We start from the raw sequence: 20,040 nt of genomic DNA on the forward strand, positions 1-20,040 counted from the left end.
GTTAAAGGGTTAGTAGCGGTCTTCTGTTCTTGAGAAGGCCTGAAACCCCTCTTTTGCCAAGATTGATGATGCCTTACTTTGCTTCTTGACCTCCTCTTTCCCCCTACTAGCTTCATGAACCGATTGTACTGCTCTTCTTGATTTGAGAGATCTCGGATTTTCCGGATTTCCTCTTCCCTTTTTCTTCTCTCCTCTTCTTCAGCCTGTTTCCTCTGATCCTCCTCTTTCTGTCTTTCTTGTTCTTTTTGCTGTTGTAGTTTCTTCCATGCCTTTGTTTGCTGTTTTCTCAAGGCCTGTTTAGCTTTAATGGAGAAAATTGTGTTAAAATGTGTTTCACTGAAAAATATTGAAGTACCACTATGTACAGAAGTGAATTCTGTTTAGGCTTTTCAGAGAAAGTTAAAAAAAAAAAATGGGCTACCAAAATTAGGTGTACCTCAATGCCCTTTTCAATCCTCAACTTTTTAGAAGGCATTGTGTAATCTCCTTGTGACCCAGTAAGTTTGTCACATATTCTGTAAACTGCTTTCTGGCAAGCTTATCCTAATAATTCAGTGAAAAGATGTTTGTATAAAAATAAAATCACCTGTAGTGCTAACTTTTTTGGCTGAATGCGTTTTTGTGCTGGTTTTAATTTTTTGCTGAATCGTTTTCGTCTTTGTCAACTTCTCTTTGCTCTCCTTCATCACCTGCTGTTCTTTCTGTTGCCACTTTTTACTGGCCGACTGAAGAGCCAGCAGGCGAAGCTGCAACTCAGAGAGCTCCTCTTCATCTTCTCCAAGTTTCTTTAAAAACAAGAAAGATGCAGTTATAAAATTTCTTTTAACATTTCAAAATATTACTGCCACTATCCTGGCCCCCCCAATATTCCTCCCCCACAAGAAGCTTACTCTTTCAAGGTAATGAAATTTTTCTAACTCTTCCAACTTTTAGTCTACTTTTAAGCAACATTAAATACAAATTCCAAGAAATCTGTTGTTTCAGTATGTTTTGCATGTATGATATAAATTTAATTAGAAACATTTAATGCCCATAATAAAAAAAAACTGGAAAATTAAATTATATACAATAGAATATTTCACCTTAGTCTTTTTAAATGAACCCAAGCAAAAAGCAGGAAAGGCGAAATAACAGCCAAGAACTCCTAAACTAAATGTAAATAAGTCAAAAAAAAATGCTGAAGAAATAAGTTAGAAAAAAATTTTACTCATCTTCCCAGGAGGGCCAAAATGGTATCATTAATGGTATGGACAGAAGAAACAGTTAAAAGTCAAAACATTTATTAAGCACCTACTTACCTGCCAGGTACTGAATTTAAGTGCTTGGAAGCACAAGGAGAGGTAAACAAAAAACAAAACCAGTCCCTGGCTCCCAAGGTCCTCATAGTCTAATGTGTCTAATAGTCTAATCAACGATGTATGAATGAGATATAAACAGGATAAATCGGAGACTTATGTCTTCAAAGGAAGGCACTAGCATTACCAGAGACTGACTAAGAACTCTTGCAAAAAATATTATTTTAACTGGCACCAGAAGACAGTCATGTGAGAAAGAGAAGAGGTGAGGAAGGAGAGAATTTCAGACACAAGAACTGCCAGTGAAAATGCTCACAGTCATCGATAAGAGTGTATGATAAGGAATAACAAGTACACTAATGTCACAGGGAGAGGAGTAAGGAGTAAAAAGCTTGAAAAAGTATCTAGAGGATACCAATAAAGAAGGAGGTAAAGGTAAAGAAAAGGTACAAAGCCTCCTAAAAGGACCTTTTTATTTCCAAGTCTTAGGCTACAATGCTATTAACAATTAATGTAACTCTTCAAAGTACATCTCGAAGTGCTACTAAGGGAAGTCAGATTTCCCCAATCCTGTCAAGGATGTCACTGCTCCCTGAAAAAGTGATGTGAACATGTGCCCCAGCTGGCAACTCTGAAGAAAGCAGAAAGGTGAGAAAGAGAGAAATTCACTGCTAACTCCAAAAAATCACCTATCATAGCAAACTATTTAGGTTCCACATCACATTACAAGCCTTAATAATCCAAATAGAGAAGCAGCATGGCATAGAACTGTTGATCTGACAAAGCTGGATTAAGTCCAGCTTCAACAAATAGGGCCAAATGACTATCACTTAACCACCTCGCAGTGCCAGGCAGATTAAACTAAAAATTTTTATATTGAAGAGCAAGTGTCAATCTGCATTGTAAGTATTTCCTCAAAAGAAATTCTCTACAAAGAAAAATTCAAATATAGTTTTAAAAAATGCCAACTTTAAGAGTATTTTTTCCTATTACATTTTAAATTTCTTTTAGCAGTTTGAAAAAAGGAAAAATTTTTATAGATCTATATTACATATCCCAAAAAACTTGTGTTCTTAAGTAAAACTGATCAGAAGGCAGTTTTTTATTTCTTAATCACTGATTTCATCATTTTGTAAATGATCAACTTGAAAGATGGTACTTTTTTCAACAGAACAGTAGAGAAAAATATCTAACATCAGTAATTCATCTGCATTTTAAAACTTGCATAACATCACCCTACCTGCAAAGTGACATAAGTTGCTAAAGAATTTTTAGTATCCAAGTCTCTCAAGATCCAAGATAAAAAAATTTGGTTGCATTGAATCCCATTGTACTTTGTAGCACAGGACAGTTTGTTTTAATTTTATATGTATATGTTTTTACTGAGAATGGCTTATTCTATAGGGTCAAGGAATATTCAGTATAGATTTTCTTAAGTCCTAAGAGGTGAATTCTGTAAAAACTTCCTCATGTTCTGGATAGCAGGGTTAAGAGATCAGAAAATGAAAATTCTGCTTTCCAAATATATCAGGCAGTGTAGTATGGTAAAAAGGGCATGAGAATGGAAGTCAGGAAAGTCCTAGGGTCAAATCCCACCCTCAAGTGCTTAATCTATCTCACCCCACTTTCCTTATCTGTAAAACGAGGCATTGGGGCAGCCAGGTAGTACAGTGGATAGAGCACCAGTGCAGGAGTCAGGAAGACCTGAGTTCAGATTTCACCTCAGACACCTTACACTCACTAGCTGTGTAACCTTGGGCAAGTCACTTAACCCCAACTGCCTCACCCTGGGTCATGTCCAGTCATCCTGATGAATGTCTGGTCACTGGATTCAGATGGCTCTGCAGGAGAAGTGAGGCTGGTGACCTATACAGCCCTCCCTCACTCAAAACAAAGTCAAGTGCAAGTCATGTCATTATTTCTCTGATGGCATGCTCTTCTTTGGCAACAAAGGATGAACACACACACCTCGATATCATTAAAACATTCACTTTTTCTTTTTAGGCCTAAAAACTTGATTTATAGTAAAGAGAGCACTGCAACTGGCATCAAAGAACTGATTTCAAATTCAGCCCTGCTACTATCTATGACAAGACATCCCTTAACTTCTCTGGGGCTCAGTATCTTTCACCTGGAAAAAGAAAAACTAGACTACATAATGTATAAGGATCCCTTTCCTGCTTGATGGCCTTTGAACTACAGGAAATGTCTTTTGCTATTAAAGTCAGATGCCAGTAATAGTGGCAACCCAAGCACAATTCCATTGCATGTAATAAATTCCTTCCAAGTACCATAAAGACCTCTTCTTGTCTGACAGGACCTGGAACAACTGGAAAACTCTTTTTTTCTGAAATCCCAATTTTCTCACAGAAAAACAACTCAAAATGTATGAAAATGATCTGCCTTAAAGAATAAATGTTTTCAAATATTTTGGATTATGTTTGTCCAGAATTCTGATCCTATCTTGTATTTATACTCAGCCTTTGTTCCAAATATAGACAGACCCAACTCTGCCTTATGTAAAACCTGAGTACACACTATAATCAATGATATTTTCAGTTTATATCTACAATTTCCCCACATACACACACACATACTTTTAGGGAATTCAGACTATATTCAGACTATTATGGTATTTTTCCTCCAAAAATCTTGAAAATTAATCAGCAATGACTTGTTACCATTTTTCACAAATGGAAGGCGTTAACACTTCTTTCTATCAAATATAAAGAAAATGGCAAATCTTATGTAATTTTGGGGGGAAACATTTATAAACTACCACATGACAACTGACTCTCCACTTGGTCTGCAATTTTTTTTTATGTTCTGTAAACTGCTGTGGAAGCCTCAGACTCTCCCCTCAGAAAGGAAAGGGGATGCCATTATTTTATTTTATCTCAAGATCAAGCAATTATTTTGCAACTAGCCTTTATTGAATTGGAAAACGAAAGTTATTCTTTCATGTTGAGACCCCAGGTTTCATATACAAATACAATGTTTTGGCCTGTTGTGGCAAGAACCTAGAAAATTGCGCAGAACCCCAAAATAGGTACTCTACATTTAAGTTTCAGCTCTGCACTAAGCTGAGGCATTAGTTAGCCTTCTAAATTAAGAAAGTTTAATGAAAGTGAATATTTCTTAAAGGACTTTATATCTTCAAGTATTTCTTGTTGGGCATGGTTCACAACTAATGCTAGAATAACTATCAGAAGAAAAATTTCAATGGCAGTTACAAATATGCTCAAAACTCTTTTCTCCCCCAAAATCATCCTGGGTCTAGAAAATTTTTAAGCTAGAAAATATTTTAATTATCTCTAAGTCCAACCCCTTATTTTACAGATCAAAGAAATAAAGGCCCATTATGGCTTACTTGTTCAAGATCTTACACCTAGCTGAGTGAGGCTCCATAAAACACATTTACATAGGTTACTAACTCAAAGACTTCAATGGAAATCACTGAAGCTCCAGGTTTTAGAGAGTTAGAAGAGATTTCCAGAAGGACATAATCTGTACCACAATGCATCACATTATTAATAAATTATGATTAAGCACCAACAAAAAGTTTGAGCCCCGAGTTCATTTATATTTTCCCTAGAACTACCTACCCTCTTTAACTAGCAGAATCTCAGACAGATATGTCTTAAATTTAAAAGATAAAAAAATCCAAGACATCTCCAAACAAAGAAGAATTCAAAGTAAGCAAGCTAAATAATAAGCAAAATGGAGGTAAGGTAAGTATGAGAATTAATGGAAAGGAAAAATAAAAGTATGCTTCTATCAAAGCATTCATGATAGACATTTGTACGGTGTACATTATGAGATATTGATCTGTATGTGATCTGTACTTCTGATCAATTAAAATCAAGTTGCTGAAGTTGACCAGTTGTTGTCAGGGATTCCTGTTTAATTACTTGGGTTGGCTATTTGACCTCAGCGATCCCTTCTCTCTTGAGACTCCAAATTTCTCTTTCAAAACAAAAGCAACCCAATAAATAATGCTTCCACATCACTCCAAACCACACAAAGCAAATTCCTTACCTTTTCAGAAAGGAGATCTGAAGTGCTAATCTTTCTCGTTAAACTTTGTTCTTTGTCTTCTAATCCTTAAAAATAAGATGGCAACTTCTGAATTTTCAGTTATACACAATAAAATTACAGAAAAAACAATGCTTTCTATGCCAATATTAAGACTATGGGATCATTAAAGTTAATGCCAATAATAAAAACAAAGGGCCAAATATGTTTTATGTCTCTTACATCACTTAAAAGAAAGTGCTAGTAATAAAAGGTTAAAGAAACTCCTACAATACATACCGGTCAATTTTTAAATTTTAACATTTTGATCCATTTTGTTGTACTTTAAGAAAGAGAAAAAAAAGAGAAAGTGCCCTAAAACTGCTTCCAGACTTAATATAAGTACTTTCAAACCACCTGGGGGGGGGGGGGGTAGGGAGAGAGAGAGAAAGGGGCCAGGATGGCAGGACAGTTTCATTAAAAGAGATTTTACAAACTTAGAAAACAAAACTAGGACAAACTGTCACCTGGAAGATGTGAGCATTTAATTTATCCACAGACTATACGGGACTATACTAAATTGAAATCTCAAAAAGTCCTCCGTTAATCCCCAGAGCAGACACAGCATAAGTAGATACACTGCAAAGTTTTATAATCTAAATCCATTCACACACATGTCCAGATTTTCCAGGATTAGGCCCAGATTTCTGGTAAACTGGTAGAACAGAGAAGCAGATGGTAAAGCATTTGTGTTCCAAACATGATTCCACTGCTAATGTGGGCACTGCTCATTAGCAACAAATCCATCAAACTTATTTCAAGTAGAACATGGATTAGTAACCAAGCAGCATTAGATTTCAAATTCAGAAAAGGAAAAACCGAAGACATTCCACAGAAAAACTTTAGAATATCATTAACTGCTTTAAGTTTTAGAAACTAAGAAGGTGAATTTCAACGTACAATTTAACAAGAGTTCAAGAACTAAATAAAAAGTGTTGGCCCCTGCTTCCATATATTTAAGTATTTATTCTACACAATTCCCAACTAGTAGACTCAGGAACCCAGATAAAATGGATAGTGCAGGGGGATTGGGAGATAAGATCTGGACTTCAGTTCCAGCTCTGGCTCTAGTTAGAGTATTGGGTAAAATTTAAAAAGTGGAAGCCAAACACATAAACCATGATTGAGAGACTGGCTAAATAAAATTGTAGTATATGCATAAAATGGAATATCATGGCACTCTAGGAAATGACAGAGATATAACTCAGAAACTGAAGACTTTAACAGAACTGAGAAAAATTAGGAAAACAATTAACACAATCACTGTGATAACATATAGAAAAAAAAATATCCCTGAAAGACAAGATAACTCAGTGCTATCACCAATCTTGACTTTGCAGGGCTGCTGAAGTATGTCTCCCACCTCTCAGCGCTGAATTGGTAAACTACATGTGCAGAACAAGGCAAGCATCAGTCATGGCCATTGTGCTTTTTTTTCTAGGAAGGTGGGGGGAGGCAAGGCTGGGAATGGTAGAAATGTTTTTTAAAAGCATCAATAGAAATTTTTAAAGAAGTTTCTTCATTTCTGAAGTGGGAATAACAACATACTACCTTCCTCATAGGATTCCATTATGGATATTTCATTGAATTTGTGATCTCATGCACTGCACATCGTATGTATTGTCCCAGAGTGAAGACTATACTTCATGTGGGCCTCTCCTCCACATCCACCCATGTGTTCTCCACAGAGACCCAGGCAATGTTTCTTTCTCTAGATCTCCTGATATTGGAGATTTTAATAAACAATGCAGGCTATCAGTCAGTTATCCCTCACTCTTTCTAGTTATGTATCACTTTAGTTAGATTTTTTATGGTACTTCTGTTTATTCTTAGTTGTTAACATGTTGCCCAATCATGCCCACCACAAACCCCTCCCAAGTCCACAAGGCATCCCTCAGCGTTGATTCTTCAGAGTTTCATGACTCAGAGCCATAGAAGCTTCAAGAGAAGATTGAGAATGTTAAAAAACTGAGACTTTGTTTCAGAAAAGTTAGCTCCTAAAAGCAATCCAGTGCACTTGGCTCCTCCTGCTTACTCAACGTCCATCAGAAATGTATGTCCAGGATAAATGCACTAATACTGATTGCTATAGCTTGTCCATACTAATATCATAATTTGGGCAATAAGCTCTTGGACTATTCCAGTGTAGATAGACCAAACATGTGATTATGAATCGTTTAGGATATTCTGAAGTATTAAAACACTTGATACAATCAGCACAATTTAATCCACAAACAGGAACACCTGGAGAAACCTCGTCATCTATGAGGAATTCTTCAATTTGTACTCTAAGCTGGACATCCTCCATGACAGTATATTAAATGCCTTTGGTGAGCATACTTTTATGATTCATCTGATAATAATCAAAAGAACCCAAAAAACTCTGTTATTATCATCTTCAAGGAATCTTATGTAACACTGATTTACGCATAGAAGAAGACTTCTTAGAAGAGACTTTAAGGCAAACTTTTTGCTCTGCCAAATCAAAGAAATCAAGAAATAATAAGCACAGTACGATCTTGTATTCTCTATCCCTTCATTAAATTGTGACTGTAAAGATGAGGCTTGCTGCAGTACAGTTTGCAAAAGTCTGGTCTATTCCTTTATCAAACCTTCATTAAGGAAGACATCAATGCATGCAAATTTTATTCTCATAAAATTGGTAAAGATGGGACCACATGGACACAGCGGTTATTGGTATTTTCTTGCTGGTTTTTTTTTTTTTGCTAGTATCTTTTGTCTCCATTTTCTTGATAGTTTGGAATTTTTCTCTTTCAACTGAAACTAATCCCTCAACGGTCCCAAAACTGTATTGCATAGTATTCCTATCTGGATACTTAGGTCCAGCTACTCTTTTCATATTTTCATATTTTTTGTCATTTCTATTTCTTGATACAACACATTGAGGACTGTGATAAGAATCCAAATGCTTGTATATGTTTTTCATCTGTTCATTTTGTTAAATATATTGTGACACTATGAAAAAAGGGAATTATATAAAGAATGCCATATTAGAAAGTACTTAAAGTAATACTGCTAATTTTTAATTTTTTTTTAAACATTAAAGCAAATGAGGAGTAGAAACTGAGGTCATAGAAGACCCATCAACTGAGGTCACAAAAAACCCTTCAAGTTGGTCTTACTCCAAGTACTATAATTCAGACTTCAGAGCCACAAAAAGGAGGTTGGGGGGGGGAGGGAGGCAGGGAAGGAAGGAAGGGGGGAGGGAGAAAGAGAAAAAGGGAAGGGAGGTGATAGAGGAGAGAGGGAAGGTGGGAGAGGAGGATGGGGGAAAGAAAGAGAATAGAAATAGTCCTTAGAATATTTTCAAGTTACTCCACAGATTGTGACCTCATTAGCAAAGACTTAAGAGTAGGAAATGAGAAGCAGGGTAACTATAGAGCAAGGGTCAATAAAACTCTACTCTCCCTTCCTTCATTCCTTTGAGGATTTTATTAAAATACAAATACCTCTGAGGAAGTTCAGACCTTAAGTCTCTTAGAAGTTAAGTAACCAGTTAACCACATAAGCAGCAAAGGACCAGAGAGTTAAAGGCTTTCTTTCACAACCTGCCCAGGGTAGGCTGCAAGACTACTAAAAATCATCTCTACAGTGATAATATGATATAAACTGCCATTGCCTATTTAAAGTCTGACTACAACCAGTTGCAAACAAAATGGAAACTGCCAAATATTGCAATTTAATTACATGCAAATGCCAGTACTGGTTCCTAAGATAGTCAGATACAAACATGGACTATGATAACCGACCTGGGAATCACCAACAATGCTGTTAAATCTTTTAAGTTCTTAATTAAAAACTATTCTTCATTATTTTAAATTTAGGGGAATAAAATTGAAACCAGTTTCCACATACCATATTTTTAAATTCTAATGCAAAAACCTACAAATACAAATTAGGTCACTAAGCGACCTAAAAAAGTTGTTACAAAATATGACACTAATAGTTCAGGGATGAGTAATTTCAATCCCACCAACACAGACTGCAACACATTCTACTATTTAGCGGACGAGTCTTTGAGGGCTACAGCTGAAAAACTGTCACTATGAAACCAACTTGTTGATGAACCCCTAGGAATTTAGTTAGGTTGATTCTCTAACAACAAACATACAACCCATCAATTGCATAACATTATAGGAGGTGAATCAAACCTGCCTTAATTTTTCTAAAATAAAATAACAAACAATTACATCAGAGTGGTACCATACAAATGAAATATTCAATTCAGTTACCTTGACTGGATTCTGTAGGTTCTGATTTTAGGCAAAGCTGTTTTGTTCCATCTTTAACTTTTTTCAATCTGTTTTTATCTCCTGGTAAAGTCAATTTTTGCCTGAGAGGTTTCAGTTCAAATGCCTGAAAAGTTTTAACCTGTTTTTTCTCCTCAGGAGGAACTTCTTTTACTGGGTCCTTTATAATACTGACATTCTCTGTAATTATTTGGTCCTCAGAATTCATTATTTTAGGATCATCTTGTATATTTTCTTCTTTGTTACTCAAAGCCAGTTTTTCATCCTTATTAATACATTCAAGTTCCAACTGAATTTGCTTATATTTTAAAAGTAAGTCTTCAAAACTTTCTTCCCCACAGTTTTCATTTTTGGATGAGTAACTCTGTTTTCTTGATGGAGACCTTCCAAAACTTTTAGCTGTACAGTCCGTTAAGAAAAATTGGTTCAACAGATTTTTCCCATAATTCTACTTAAGAAAAATACTTAACTTTCAAGATTCTTCCTTTTTGCTGGAGTTCTTCAATTATATTTTGTATGAAACAAGAATTCTAAAATTCTTAAAAGATTTTGTGATCCCTAAAAATATTAATTCAACATACATGGATTAAGTAGCTGTAATATTCCAGGTAATGTGCTGGGCACTGGGGATACCAAGATGAAAAAAACATAGTCCCCACCTTAAAAGAACTATTGGTTGTAAGGCAGCCACAGTACACAAATAAGTATGACATGAGGCAGAATGGGGGAGCAAGGCAGAGATCCAGAAACAATGCTATAAGAAAATCTGAGGGAGAGAGATCACTTTCAGCTGGGAACAACAGGGAAGGCTTCGTGGAAGAAGTGGCAGCTGAGCAGGCCCTTAAAGAAAAAGAGGGAGGACTTTCAAGGCATAGTATACAACCTGCTGGGAAAGTACAGGATGAAATCAATGACCAGACAAAGAAAATAATCATTATCAACCCCTACCTCCACCATTTAATAAATGTTTGATGAAACCTCTGTCAATCTACTAGAGTCAAAGCTTAATTAAACATTATTACTTGCTATATGAAAATAATCCACCTGGTTATGTTAGGGTACTAGCCCTAATATCAATGGCAAGTTAGTCTGGCCTTATTAGAAGCATACATTAACCCAACAATAGAAAAATGGTTTGTGAGGTCCCTCCACGGATAATCCTCAGCACAATCTATTAGACTTGCAAATAATCAAGAAATAACCTATTTTTCCTGTCTTTGTCTCAAAAGCAAGAATTTTAGTTAATTGTTTTCAAGACACAAACTGAACACTATTTTAAAAGTGGAAGGCAGTAAGCCTTGAATTACCAGATCTCAAATTATACTACAAAAACAATAATCATCATAACTATTCAGTACTAGCTAGAAAACAGAGAAGTTGGTCAGTGGTACACAAGACCCAGAAAAAACTAAGCACTGTTCAGTAAAACCAAAAACCCCAACTACTGGGACAAGAATTCATTATTCAGTAAAATATGCTAAGAAAACTGGGAAAAAAGTCAGGTAGAAACTAGGTCTGGGACAACTCACACCATGATACCACAATAAGTTCCAAATAGATACATGATCAAAAAGGATTCCTTTAGCAACTGTGGATAGGGAAAGAAACAGAGAGATAAAATGAACAAATTTACTGCACAAAATTGAAGTTTTTGACAAAAACCAATGCAATTAGGAAGGAAATGATTAACTAGGGGGAAAAAAGCTTTAAAGCTTTTCTCTCTTATAAATCTAACATTAGATATAATAGGGGATTTATACAAATAAATAACAAGCCATTCCACAACTGATAAATTGTCAAAAGACATAATTAAGCAATTCTAAAAGAAGGCAAGCTATCAATAACCATTTTAAAAATGTTTCATATCACTAATAAGATAAATGTAAATGACAAATTGTTGGAGGGGCTGTGAAAGGACAAGCACAGTAAAACACTGGTGATGGGAGTAAAATGGTGGCACCATTCTGGAAAATATTTTAGAAATACACCCAAAAAGTCACTAAATTGTGCATGTCCTTTGACCCAGCAATACCACTACTAGTCATATATCCCATAAAGAGATCAAAGACTGAAGAAAAGGATCAAGATACAGAAAAACAAGATACATAGCATTTTGTGGTGGTGGTAGTAGCAAAGAACTAAAAACAAAGTAGATTCCCATCAAATGGGGAATGGCTGAACAAATTATGGTGAATCTATGTAATGAAACATTATCCACTTATCTACCTATTATAGTTTATATATCAGAAGTGACAAAATGGCTTCAGAGAACCCGAGAGGACACTTGTATGAAATGATGCACAGTGAAGTGAGAACAAGAACAATTATACAACTTCAACACCATAAGGAAAAGAACTATAAAAGACATAAAAATTATGATCAATGCAATGACCAACCTTAACTCCAGAAGACTGATGATGAATCATGCTTCCCATCTCTTGGCAGAGAGTTGGACTAAAAGCACAAACTGAAACATACATTTTCAAACATGGCCAATGTATTGATTTGTTTTGCATAAATCTACTTGTTATTAGCAGCGGATTTTTATTTTATGAGGGAGAAGGGAGACAGACATTATGAGGAGGAATAGGGAATAAGTAACCATAGCTTAATAAGTAATCACTAACAAAACAAAAAGAGCATCAATGAATCATTTAAAATACACCCCCCCAAAAAGCAGAAGGAAGTTCAAAAGAGGACATGATAAAGAAACTGCAGTACTGAAACTATAAAGTTAAATTTAATATCTACTTGCGGGGTGGGGAGTTCTATGTAAATCAAGGTTCATGGTGCTATACAAAATCCTCTTTTTTTGTATAGGGAAATGTTCATGTTTGTCAACTTCATAATAATGCCATCAAATTTTTAAGACTAACTTCCTCATCTTAAACACTGCTTATGTTTAGATTTAGAACCTATTCAACAAACTGAGAACCAATACAGCCAGCAAGAAACAAACAAAAAAAATTGAATTATCTTTAAGGATCATTTTCAAAAGTGACTGGACCATAAAGACAATATTCATTTTTCATTCTGAAATTTTTCTCATCATAAAAAATTCTTAAAAGTCAAAAGTAATTGTCAATACCTTACAATTGTGTCAATCATCAATTTGCTTCTTGCACTTAAATGGGAAAAAGTGTCAAATATTTCTTATACAACTTTGCTGAAATGTTCTTTTGTTTACAAGTCATTTAATGGTTCAGTTGTGACTTAAACCTATGCCTCAGCTTCCCCTTATGTAAAAACTAATGGCAATGCTTTATAAGTGTTACATATATTTCATATGTCATGCATATCATCAGCTACCATTAGTCACTTCTAGAACTAATCAAAGTAAACAAACCCAACAAAGGAAACACAGAAAATGGGAAGGAAAGGGAAGAATAGGCTTTACCCTGATTAAGAAAATGCTGATAAAAGGAATGGGCTAATACTAAGCTTACGAAAGATTGTCCTCCTCTACAGCAACCAAATTGAACACTCGAAAATTCAGTAAATAAATGAATAAACCTTCTAAAGCCATCTATGTAACTGACACTCCAAATCCTCAATCTGACCATCTTGAAATCTGCAATTCAAACAAGAAATAAATGAGGTATTGCCCCAACAACTCAAAAGACCATTACAAGTTCCCAATTTGCATTCAATTTGTTTCACACTGATACAGTGGCTTAATCAAAGTCAATCCATGTCTGGTTTCATAATTCCTGGAAGCCACATGCCTGCCTACCATGGGCCATTAAAAAAAATACAATGAAGTATATTAAGATCAGAATTAGATCATAGTTTTAGTGCTGGATGAGAGTTCAGAATGATTCCAAATCCCTCATTTTTACAGATGAGGAAAACTGAGGCACATTAAGCAGTTAAGTGCCTTGCCCAGGTTCACACAGCTGATACTAATACATACATACATACATACACACACACACACACACACACACACACACACACACACACATATGCTTGCACTCAAAAATTTCAAAGGTATCAAAACTTAGAAGGGGACATGAACTTTTTTTTTAGTTCTTGGCTTCTACTTTTTCAAAAGCTAAGGGTCTAGTTAATTGCTTTTGTTCTTTTGTATGACTGCTTAATATTTTTTGAAAATTTTTTTAATATTGTGAAATACATTTTTTGAAAGAAGCATCTATTTACTTTAATTACAATTTGAAAACAAGTCTCACTAAAAGAAATACTTGATAAATTAGCATTTATCATATCTACTATGTTCCTGGCACTGGGCTAAGAGCTAGGGACTCAAAGAAAAGAGACAGTCCTTGCTCTCAAGGAGCTTAGTCTGATGGGGGAGACAACATCCAAACAACCACATATAGATAAACAACTGAGGTATCTCAGAGAAAAGGCAGTAATAGGATTAAAGAGGACTAGGAATGGCTTCCTGCAGAAGACAGGACTTGAAGCTGAGACCTGAAGGAAGCCAGGGAAACCTCAAGGAAGAGATGAGGAGGGGAGGCATTCCAGGCATGGGAGACCAACAGAATAAATGCTCAGAGTAGGAAGATGGAAGATCACATGCAAAGTATAACACGGAGGTCAGTGTTGCTGGATCCCGGGGCAGGGGGAGACACAGCATAAGAGTTCTGTAATTTCATCCAAATAATATCCAAGACTCCTCATGCCATTCTTAATCCCTGTGGGACTTGGAAAAGCAAGTTAACTTCACTAGGCCTCATTTTAAAAAACTAGAGTCAACCACAGGTCCCACTCAGCCCTAAATCAAGGACCAAAACACAACATGAAACAAAAAGTAAACTGTGAAAACAGTTGAAACATTCACTTTGTATCTATGAAGTGAACCATAAAGACTATTGCAGTCTTTTTCATACAATCTTTGCAGAATGAAAAGGACTTTAATGTATTTAAATGAAACAATAATAATCTCTAAATATACTAATAAAGATGTTCAAGAATCCAAGAATTTGTTGGTTACGGTATTCCTTTCACCAACAGAAGATTGTAACTCCTTTGAAACTAGTCTAGGATTGCCATGTTCAAAAACTCCATCTCTTTGCTGCTGCCCTGGCTATGTATTTCTCCAGCCTTGGCTAGGCTTATTCCCAGAGGGCAAACTCCTAGCTGTGGCAACCTGAAACTTACACCTTTTAGTAGAATCTGAAAGTGCTTACAGACTTAAGAACTTAAGAACCTTGAGTCAACTCAAGGTGGAACTTTGGTAGAATAGGAATATGATGGGCTAATGTAAATGGTTTACTATTCCAAATTTTGCTTGCTTATTTCACAAAGGTGGTAAGGAACTGCATTCTTTTCCAAACACATACAAATCCCAGTTCAAAGACAGATTATCGATACTTCACCAGTAGAGGAATATAGAAGAAAAACAAACTAAAGTATATAAAATCTTCCTTTAGGTACAGCATCTATGAAAAGAAAAGCAACACAGCAAAGTGACAGTTAACAGGGAAAGAATCTTATCCATTCCGAGTAGTTTTCTGCTATTAAAGTAGTACTAATCAATGAAACAAACATCCTTCTCCTTTCCATGTTTTCCTCAAATTGGTCGTATTAAGTATGTAATAACTGAAAAGGGGGGGAGGGGGAGAATACATCTTTTTTTTGTAAAAAGTTAATTTTTATTTTCCTAACCCCTTGAAATGACAAAGTGTTGTATTTTCAATAAAATCTCTGAGGGAAAATGGAAGAGGGTTATAGTTCTATATAAAATGAATATTCTTCAGCTTTTGAGGAATACCTCTATCATGTCAATTTATATCACTTATCTCTACCCACACATGTAGAAAGGGACCCTATGTCTTGTATGGACAGTTTCTGCTTCTGGAAAGCTGCTCATTAAAATAAAGCTATCCTCCCAGGTCAATGAAATAACTCCAATAATGAGCAACACGCTATCATTTACCAGACTTACATTAAGGTCTCCACTTTCTCCACATTATTGGTGGTTCTGAGAATGGTGGGTTTTTTGTTTTGGTTTGGATTTTGAGGGGAGAGTTATGTATGGGGTTTCTCTTTGTTTAAGCTGTAAAGCAAGCACCCCTGAATTCAAAATGTCTGCAATTAAATAGTTTCTGCTGTGTAACCAATGCCATTTTTCAATATCTTAGAACATGGAACATTTTTTTCCCTCTTTATCTCAAAGTTGTTTGAATAAGATAATGGGAAAATACTTCTAGCACCAAATACAACCTAGAGCCAGGTTTGAAACTTCTTAGGTTTGACTTTTCTGTCACTTAATACCACCTTAACTCTCTGGGCCTCAGTTTCTTTACACATAAAATGAAGAGGCTGAACTAACTGACTTAAAAGGGCCCCTTCAAGACTCTAAATCTGTGATCCTACGATCCCAAGTCACCATTAAAATCATCAAGATTAAGAAAGAAATTAGTCAGGGCTAGTGAAATCTCGGACAAATCTATAACAGAACAGTCCACAAAACAGCATTTTTTTTTGCTTCCTTATTAGCTAATTCATAAAGCAGTTCCACTACCTATTAATCAAGATTTTGGGTCCAAACTTTTCAATGTATCTTTTTTTATACTATTACTTGTAAAGGCTCATACACTTCCATAAGATGAACACAAAAAATATACATGGCTGGGACAAGATTCTTCTCTATATAACCTTCCTTTCTGAACACACCAAAACACCAATGACTTGGCAGTCACACTGGGTAAAACAAGTTTTACCCAGGATTAATTTTCCTTACAAACTTTTTTTTTCCTACACAGAAATAAGTTTCCAAAATGTGTCAGTTTTTCAAATTAATGTCTCCCTACAACAGGACCTCTAGAGGTCTCTCCTAATCACATCATTCTATGAAATCCACTTGAAGGAAAGCAACATTGCAGAAGCCTTCAAAGTCTCATTTAAAAAAAAAATAAGTTAAATGCTACACACCCACAAATGAATCACTTCACTATGGGATTCATGCCAAGCAATGACGAATTAAAATGAAAGTGCTTAGTAAGTTACACCTATGTAGTTACCACAAAATAAGATAGTTCATAGTCTGGTTTTTGTTTTAGGTTTTGTTTTGCTTTTTAATTTTAAAAAGTAATAATGGACTTGGAAAAAGATATGAATAGGTAGTTTTCAGAGGAAGAAATTAAAAATATCTATAATTATGTAAAAAAATTTTCTAAATCACTGATTAGAGAAATGCAAATTAAAACAACTCTAAGGTACCACCTCACATCCATCAGATGAGGTAATATGACAAAAAAGAAAAATGATAAATGTCGGATATGTGGGAAAACTGTTAACTGTTTACGAAACTGTTAACTAAAAACTGTTAATTAAATGTTGATAAGAGTTGTGAACTGATCCAACCATTCTGAAGAGCAATGGAACTATGCCCAAGAGGCAACCAAACAGTGCAAACTCTTTGATTCAGTAGTATCACTGCTAGGTTTGTATTCCAAAGAGATCATAAAAACAGGAAAAGGACCCATATGCATACAAGTATTTATAGAAGCTCTTTTTGTGGTGGCAAAGAATTGGAAATTGAGGGAATGCCCATCAGCTGGGGAATGGCTGAACAAGCTGTGGAACATGAATGTAAAGGAATACAATTGTTCTATAAGAAATGATGAGCAGGCAGATTTCAGAAAAACCTGGAAAGACTTACACGAACTGATGCAGAATGAAATAAGCAGAACCAGGAGAACATTATACACAGCAACACTGGGTGATGACTAACTATGATAGACTTAGCTCTTCCTCAGCAATACAATGCTCTAAGATAATTCCAAAAGATTCGTGATGGAAAATGCTGTCTCCATTCAGAGAAAACTATGGAGTTTGAATGCAGATTGAAGCATACTATTTTCACTTTTTATTTCTTTCTCGTGGTTTTTCCCTTTTGTTCTGATTCTTCTTTCACAACAAAATCACTATGAGAAATATGCTTAACATGATTGTACATCTATAACCTGTATCAGATTGCTTGCTGTCTTGGGGAAGGGGAGGAAGAAAAATTCAGAACTCAAAATTTTACAAAAATAAATGTTGAAAACTATTTTTGTATGTAATTGGAAAAAGATAAAGTATGATTAAGGAGGGTAAAAAAAAGAGTAAAGGATGTAGAATCTGACCTAATTTCTAAATGAAAAAAATATTCATTTGCCACTTTCTGTGTAGCCTTAAACCAAGGGTTCTTAACCTGGAGCCAACGCTTTTGAAAAAATATTTTTGTAACAATTTCTACATAATTGGTTTCCTTTGCAATTATATGTATTTTGTTTTACAAATTTAAAAACATTATTCTGAGAAAGGGTCCAGAGGCTTCAATCAGAGCCCCAAGGAAAGTTAAGAACCCCTCTGAGGGGTTTGAACAAAGAGGCAAGTTTAGACTGGATTTAAGGAAAAATTTCCTAACAACGAGTTGATTCAAAATGGAATGGATTGCCAATGAAGACATGGCTTTCAAGCAAAGATCACGTTCTTTAGAAGAGATTCTAGTTTCTATTATCCTGTATATATAGCTTGGCTGCACATATTGGTTTGCTTGATGTTTCCACCTCTCCTGTTCACCCCCCCTCCCCCACTGTAAGCTCCTTGAGGGTTAGAGTGCCTAGCACATAGGAGGACCTAAATAAATATTTACAGACTGACTGAATATACAAGAGAACACCTTAGGGTCCCGGCAACTATGTTATTATATGACACTCTGAGCTTTAATCTTTCACCTCTATCTTTGCTCCCAAACTCCTCCCAGTTCTAAATCTTATGATTCTGTTTCCAAAGGATGAACACTAATTCTTAAGAACACCAGATTACTCACTCTATAATCACACAGGGTGGTACCTGAAGACAGTAATTTTTTTTAAAAAATAAGAATCAAAAGCTTAGCTTTCCATCCTAATCCCTCCCAAGACTTTAGTCGGTAGTCAAACTTACTAAAATAAGTCTCTCATCCATACTTACCCTAATAGGAAGATCTTCCTGTAACAAACAGCAAACACCAAAGGAAAAAAGTGAAAGCAGCTAGAACTACCAAGGAGACACAATTCTTAATAACAGGGGTTTCCCTGTAGCTCTTTGGGGAGCATTTTCCCCCTTCACTTTTAAAGGCAACAAGAAGAGAAAGCATTAAATAAAATTGCAACTTGGGTTCGACAAATGAACGGAGTAATGAGAAATTTTACAATTCTAAGGAGTTCAAATCAATTAAACCTGGTACAAAATTCCTATTTACTTACACGTGTGTATCGTACTCCTCCAAATACAAGTTCCTCCAGGGTACTGACGCACTCGAGCGGTTTGGAGTTTTGGGGGGTTTTGGCAGGGGGTTTTTTGTTTGATCTTTTCAATCCCAGTGCCCAGCACAGCCCGTGAGCGATTCCCGTTTGTGGAGGGCATTGTGAAAGTAGACAAGTCAATGAATATCCCGCAACAATAAAACACGGCATGGCTTATTACAGGGCTGCTCCTGGGCATTACTTTTCCCAAGCCCAGACTTCGGGATGCAGGGGGGGAAGGGTTGCGAAAAGAGCAGGAGAAGATCCCCAGAAGCCAACAGCCCCGACCACCCCCACGGAAAGGATACAGCTCTTGCGAGGAGAAGGCTCCCTCCAGCTCTGGCCGCCGCTGCCGAAGCCCGATCCCCCTCCTCCCGCCGGGGGCCTGCCGCCCGCCGGCTTGCCGCCCCGGTCGCTGCTGCTGCCTCGCCCGCGGCCCCAGCGGCCCCCGCCGCGGTAGGGCCGGCCTCGAAAGCGGAAACGGTCCAGGGCGATGTGGCTGCGTTCCCAGAAGGACTGCCGAGGGCTGCCCTCCGACAGCGAGGACGACGACGCCATCCGCATGGGGGGCGGGTGCGAGCGGAACGGCTCCTTAGGCCGGTAGCCGCCGCTGGGCCCGCGTAGAGGGCCACGCTCCGACGGGTGCCGCGAGCGAGACGAGAAACTCCTCGGCGGCGGCTGCGACGAGGCCGACGACGACGACGACGAGCCGCCGCCGCCGCCTCCGCCTCCGCCGCCCGAGCCGGAGCCACCGCCCCGGGGCGGGTGCGGAGGCCTCCGCCGCGGGTACGGCAACCCGCTGCCTCCGCCGCCGCCGCCGCCGCTGCTGCTGCTGCTGCTCCTGCTGCGGGCCTGGCTGTTGTCATCGTCGCTGATCTCCCCGTCTTCCAGCTCCCCTTCCTCCTTAGGCGAGAGGCCGCTGGTGGCCGGGGTCGCGGCGTCCGGGGCCGCCATCCACGGAGCAGCCTGGACTCACGCCGCACCCCCACCGTCGGGGCAGCCGCCACCCAAAAAGAAACAACTCACCTGCTTCTCTTTTCTTTCTTTCTTTCCTTCTTTCCTTCCTTCCTTCCTTCCTTCCTTCCTCACTCCCCGGGCTGGCCGGGCCTCACCCCTACCCCGAGGTGGACGCTTTTCTACACCGAGGGAGTGCCGTCC

At 37.3% G+C, this 20,040-nt stretch overlaps 1 protein-coding gene across 5 annotated transcripts in view; it reads right to left on the reverse strand.

Annotated features, from left to right (window-relative positions):
• Positions 1-19,928, reverse strand: part of ZFC3H1 (zinc finger C3H1-type containing) — a 62,328-nt gene extending 42,400 nt beyond the window's left edge. For 4 of the 5 annotated variants that reach the window (XR_011977271.1, XM_072655382.1, XM_072655381.1 and 1 more), the window contains exons 1-5: positions 19,191-19,928; positions 9,623-10,039; positions 5,334-5,398; positions 587-785; positions 78-301 (exon numbers count right to left, since the gene is read on the reverse strand). Coding sequence is in view for 4 of the 5 variants with exons in the window: in XM_072655382.1 (XP_072511483.1) it covers positions 78-301; positions 587-785; positions 5,334-5,398; positions 9,623-10,039; positions 19,191-19,836 (1,551 nt within the window). In the remaining variant the exon portion in view is untranslated. Of the gene's footprint in view, positions 1-77; positions 302-586; positions 786-5,333; positions 5,399-9,622; positions 10,249-19,190 lie in introns of those variants that run through there. The other variant, XM_072655384.1, reaches the window with a different exon arrangement.
• Between the last annotated feature and the right edge of the window lie 112 nt (positions 19,929-20,040).

This window comes from Notamacropus eugenii, chromosome 3, assembly GCF_028372415.1.
Source record: "Notamacropus eugenii isolate mMacEug1 chromosome 3, mMacEug1.pri_v2, whole genome shotgun sequence".
Classification (NCBI taxonomy): Eukaryota; Metazoa; Chordata; class Mammalia; order Diprotodontia; family Macropodidae; genus Notamacropus; species Notamacropus eugenii.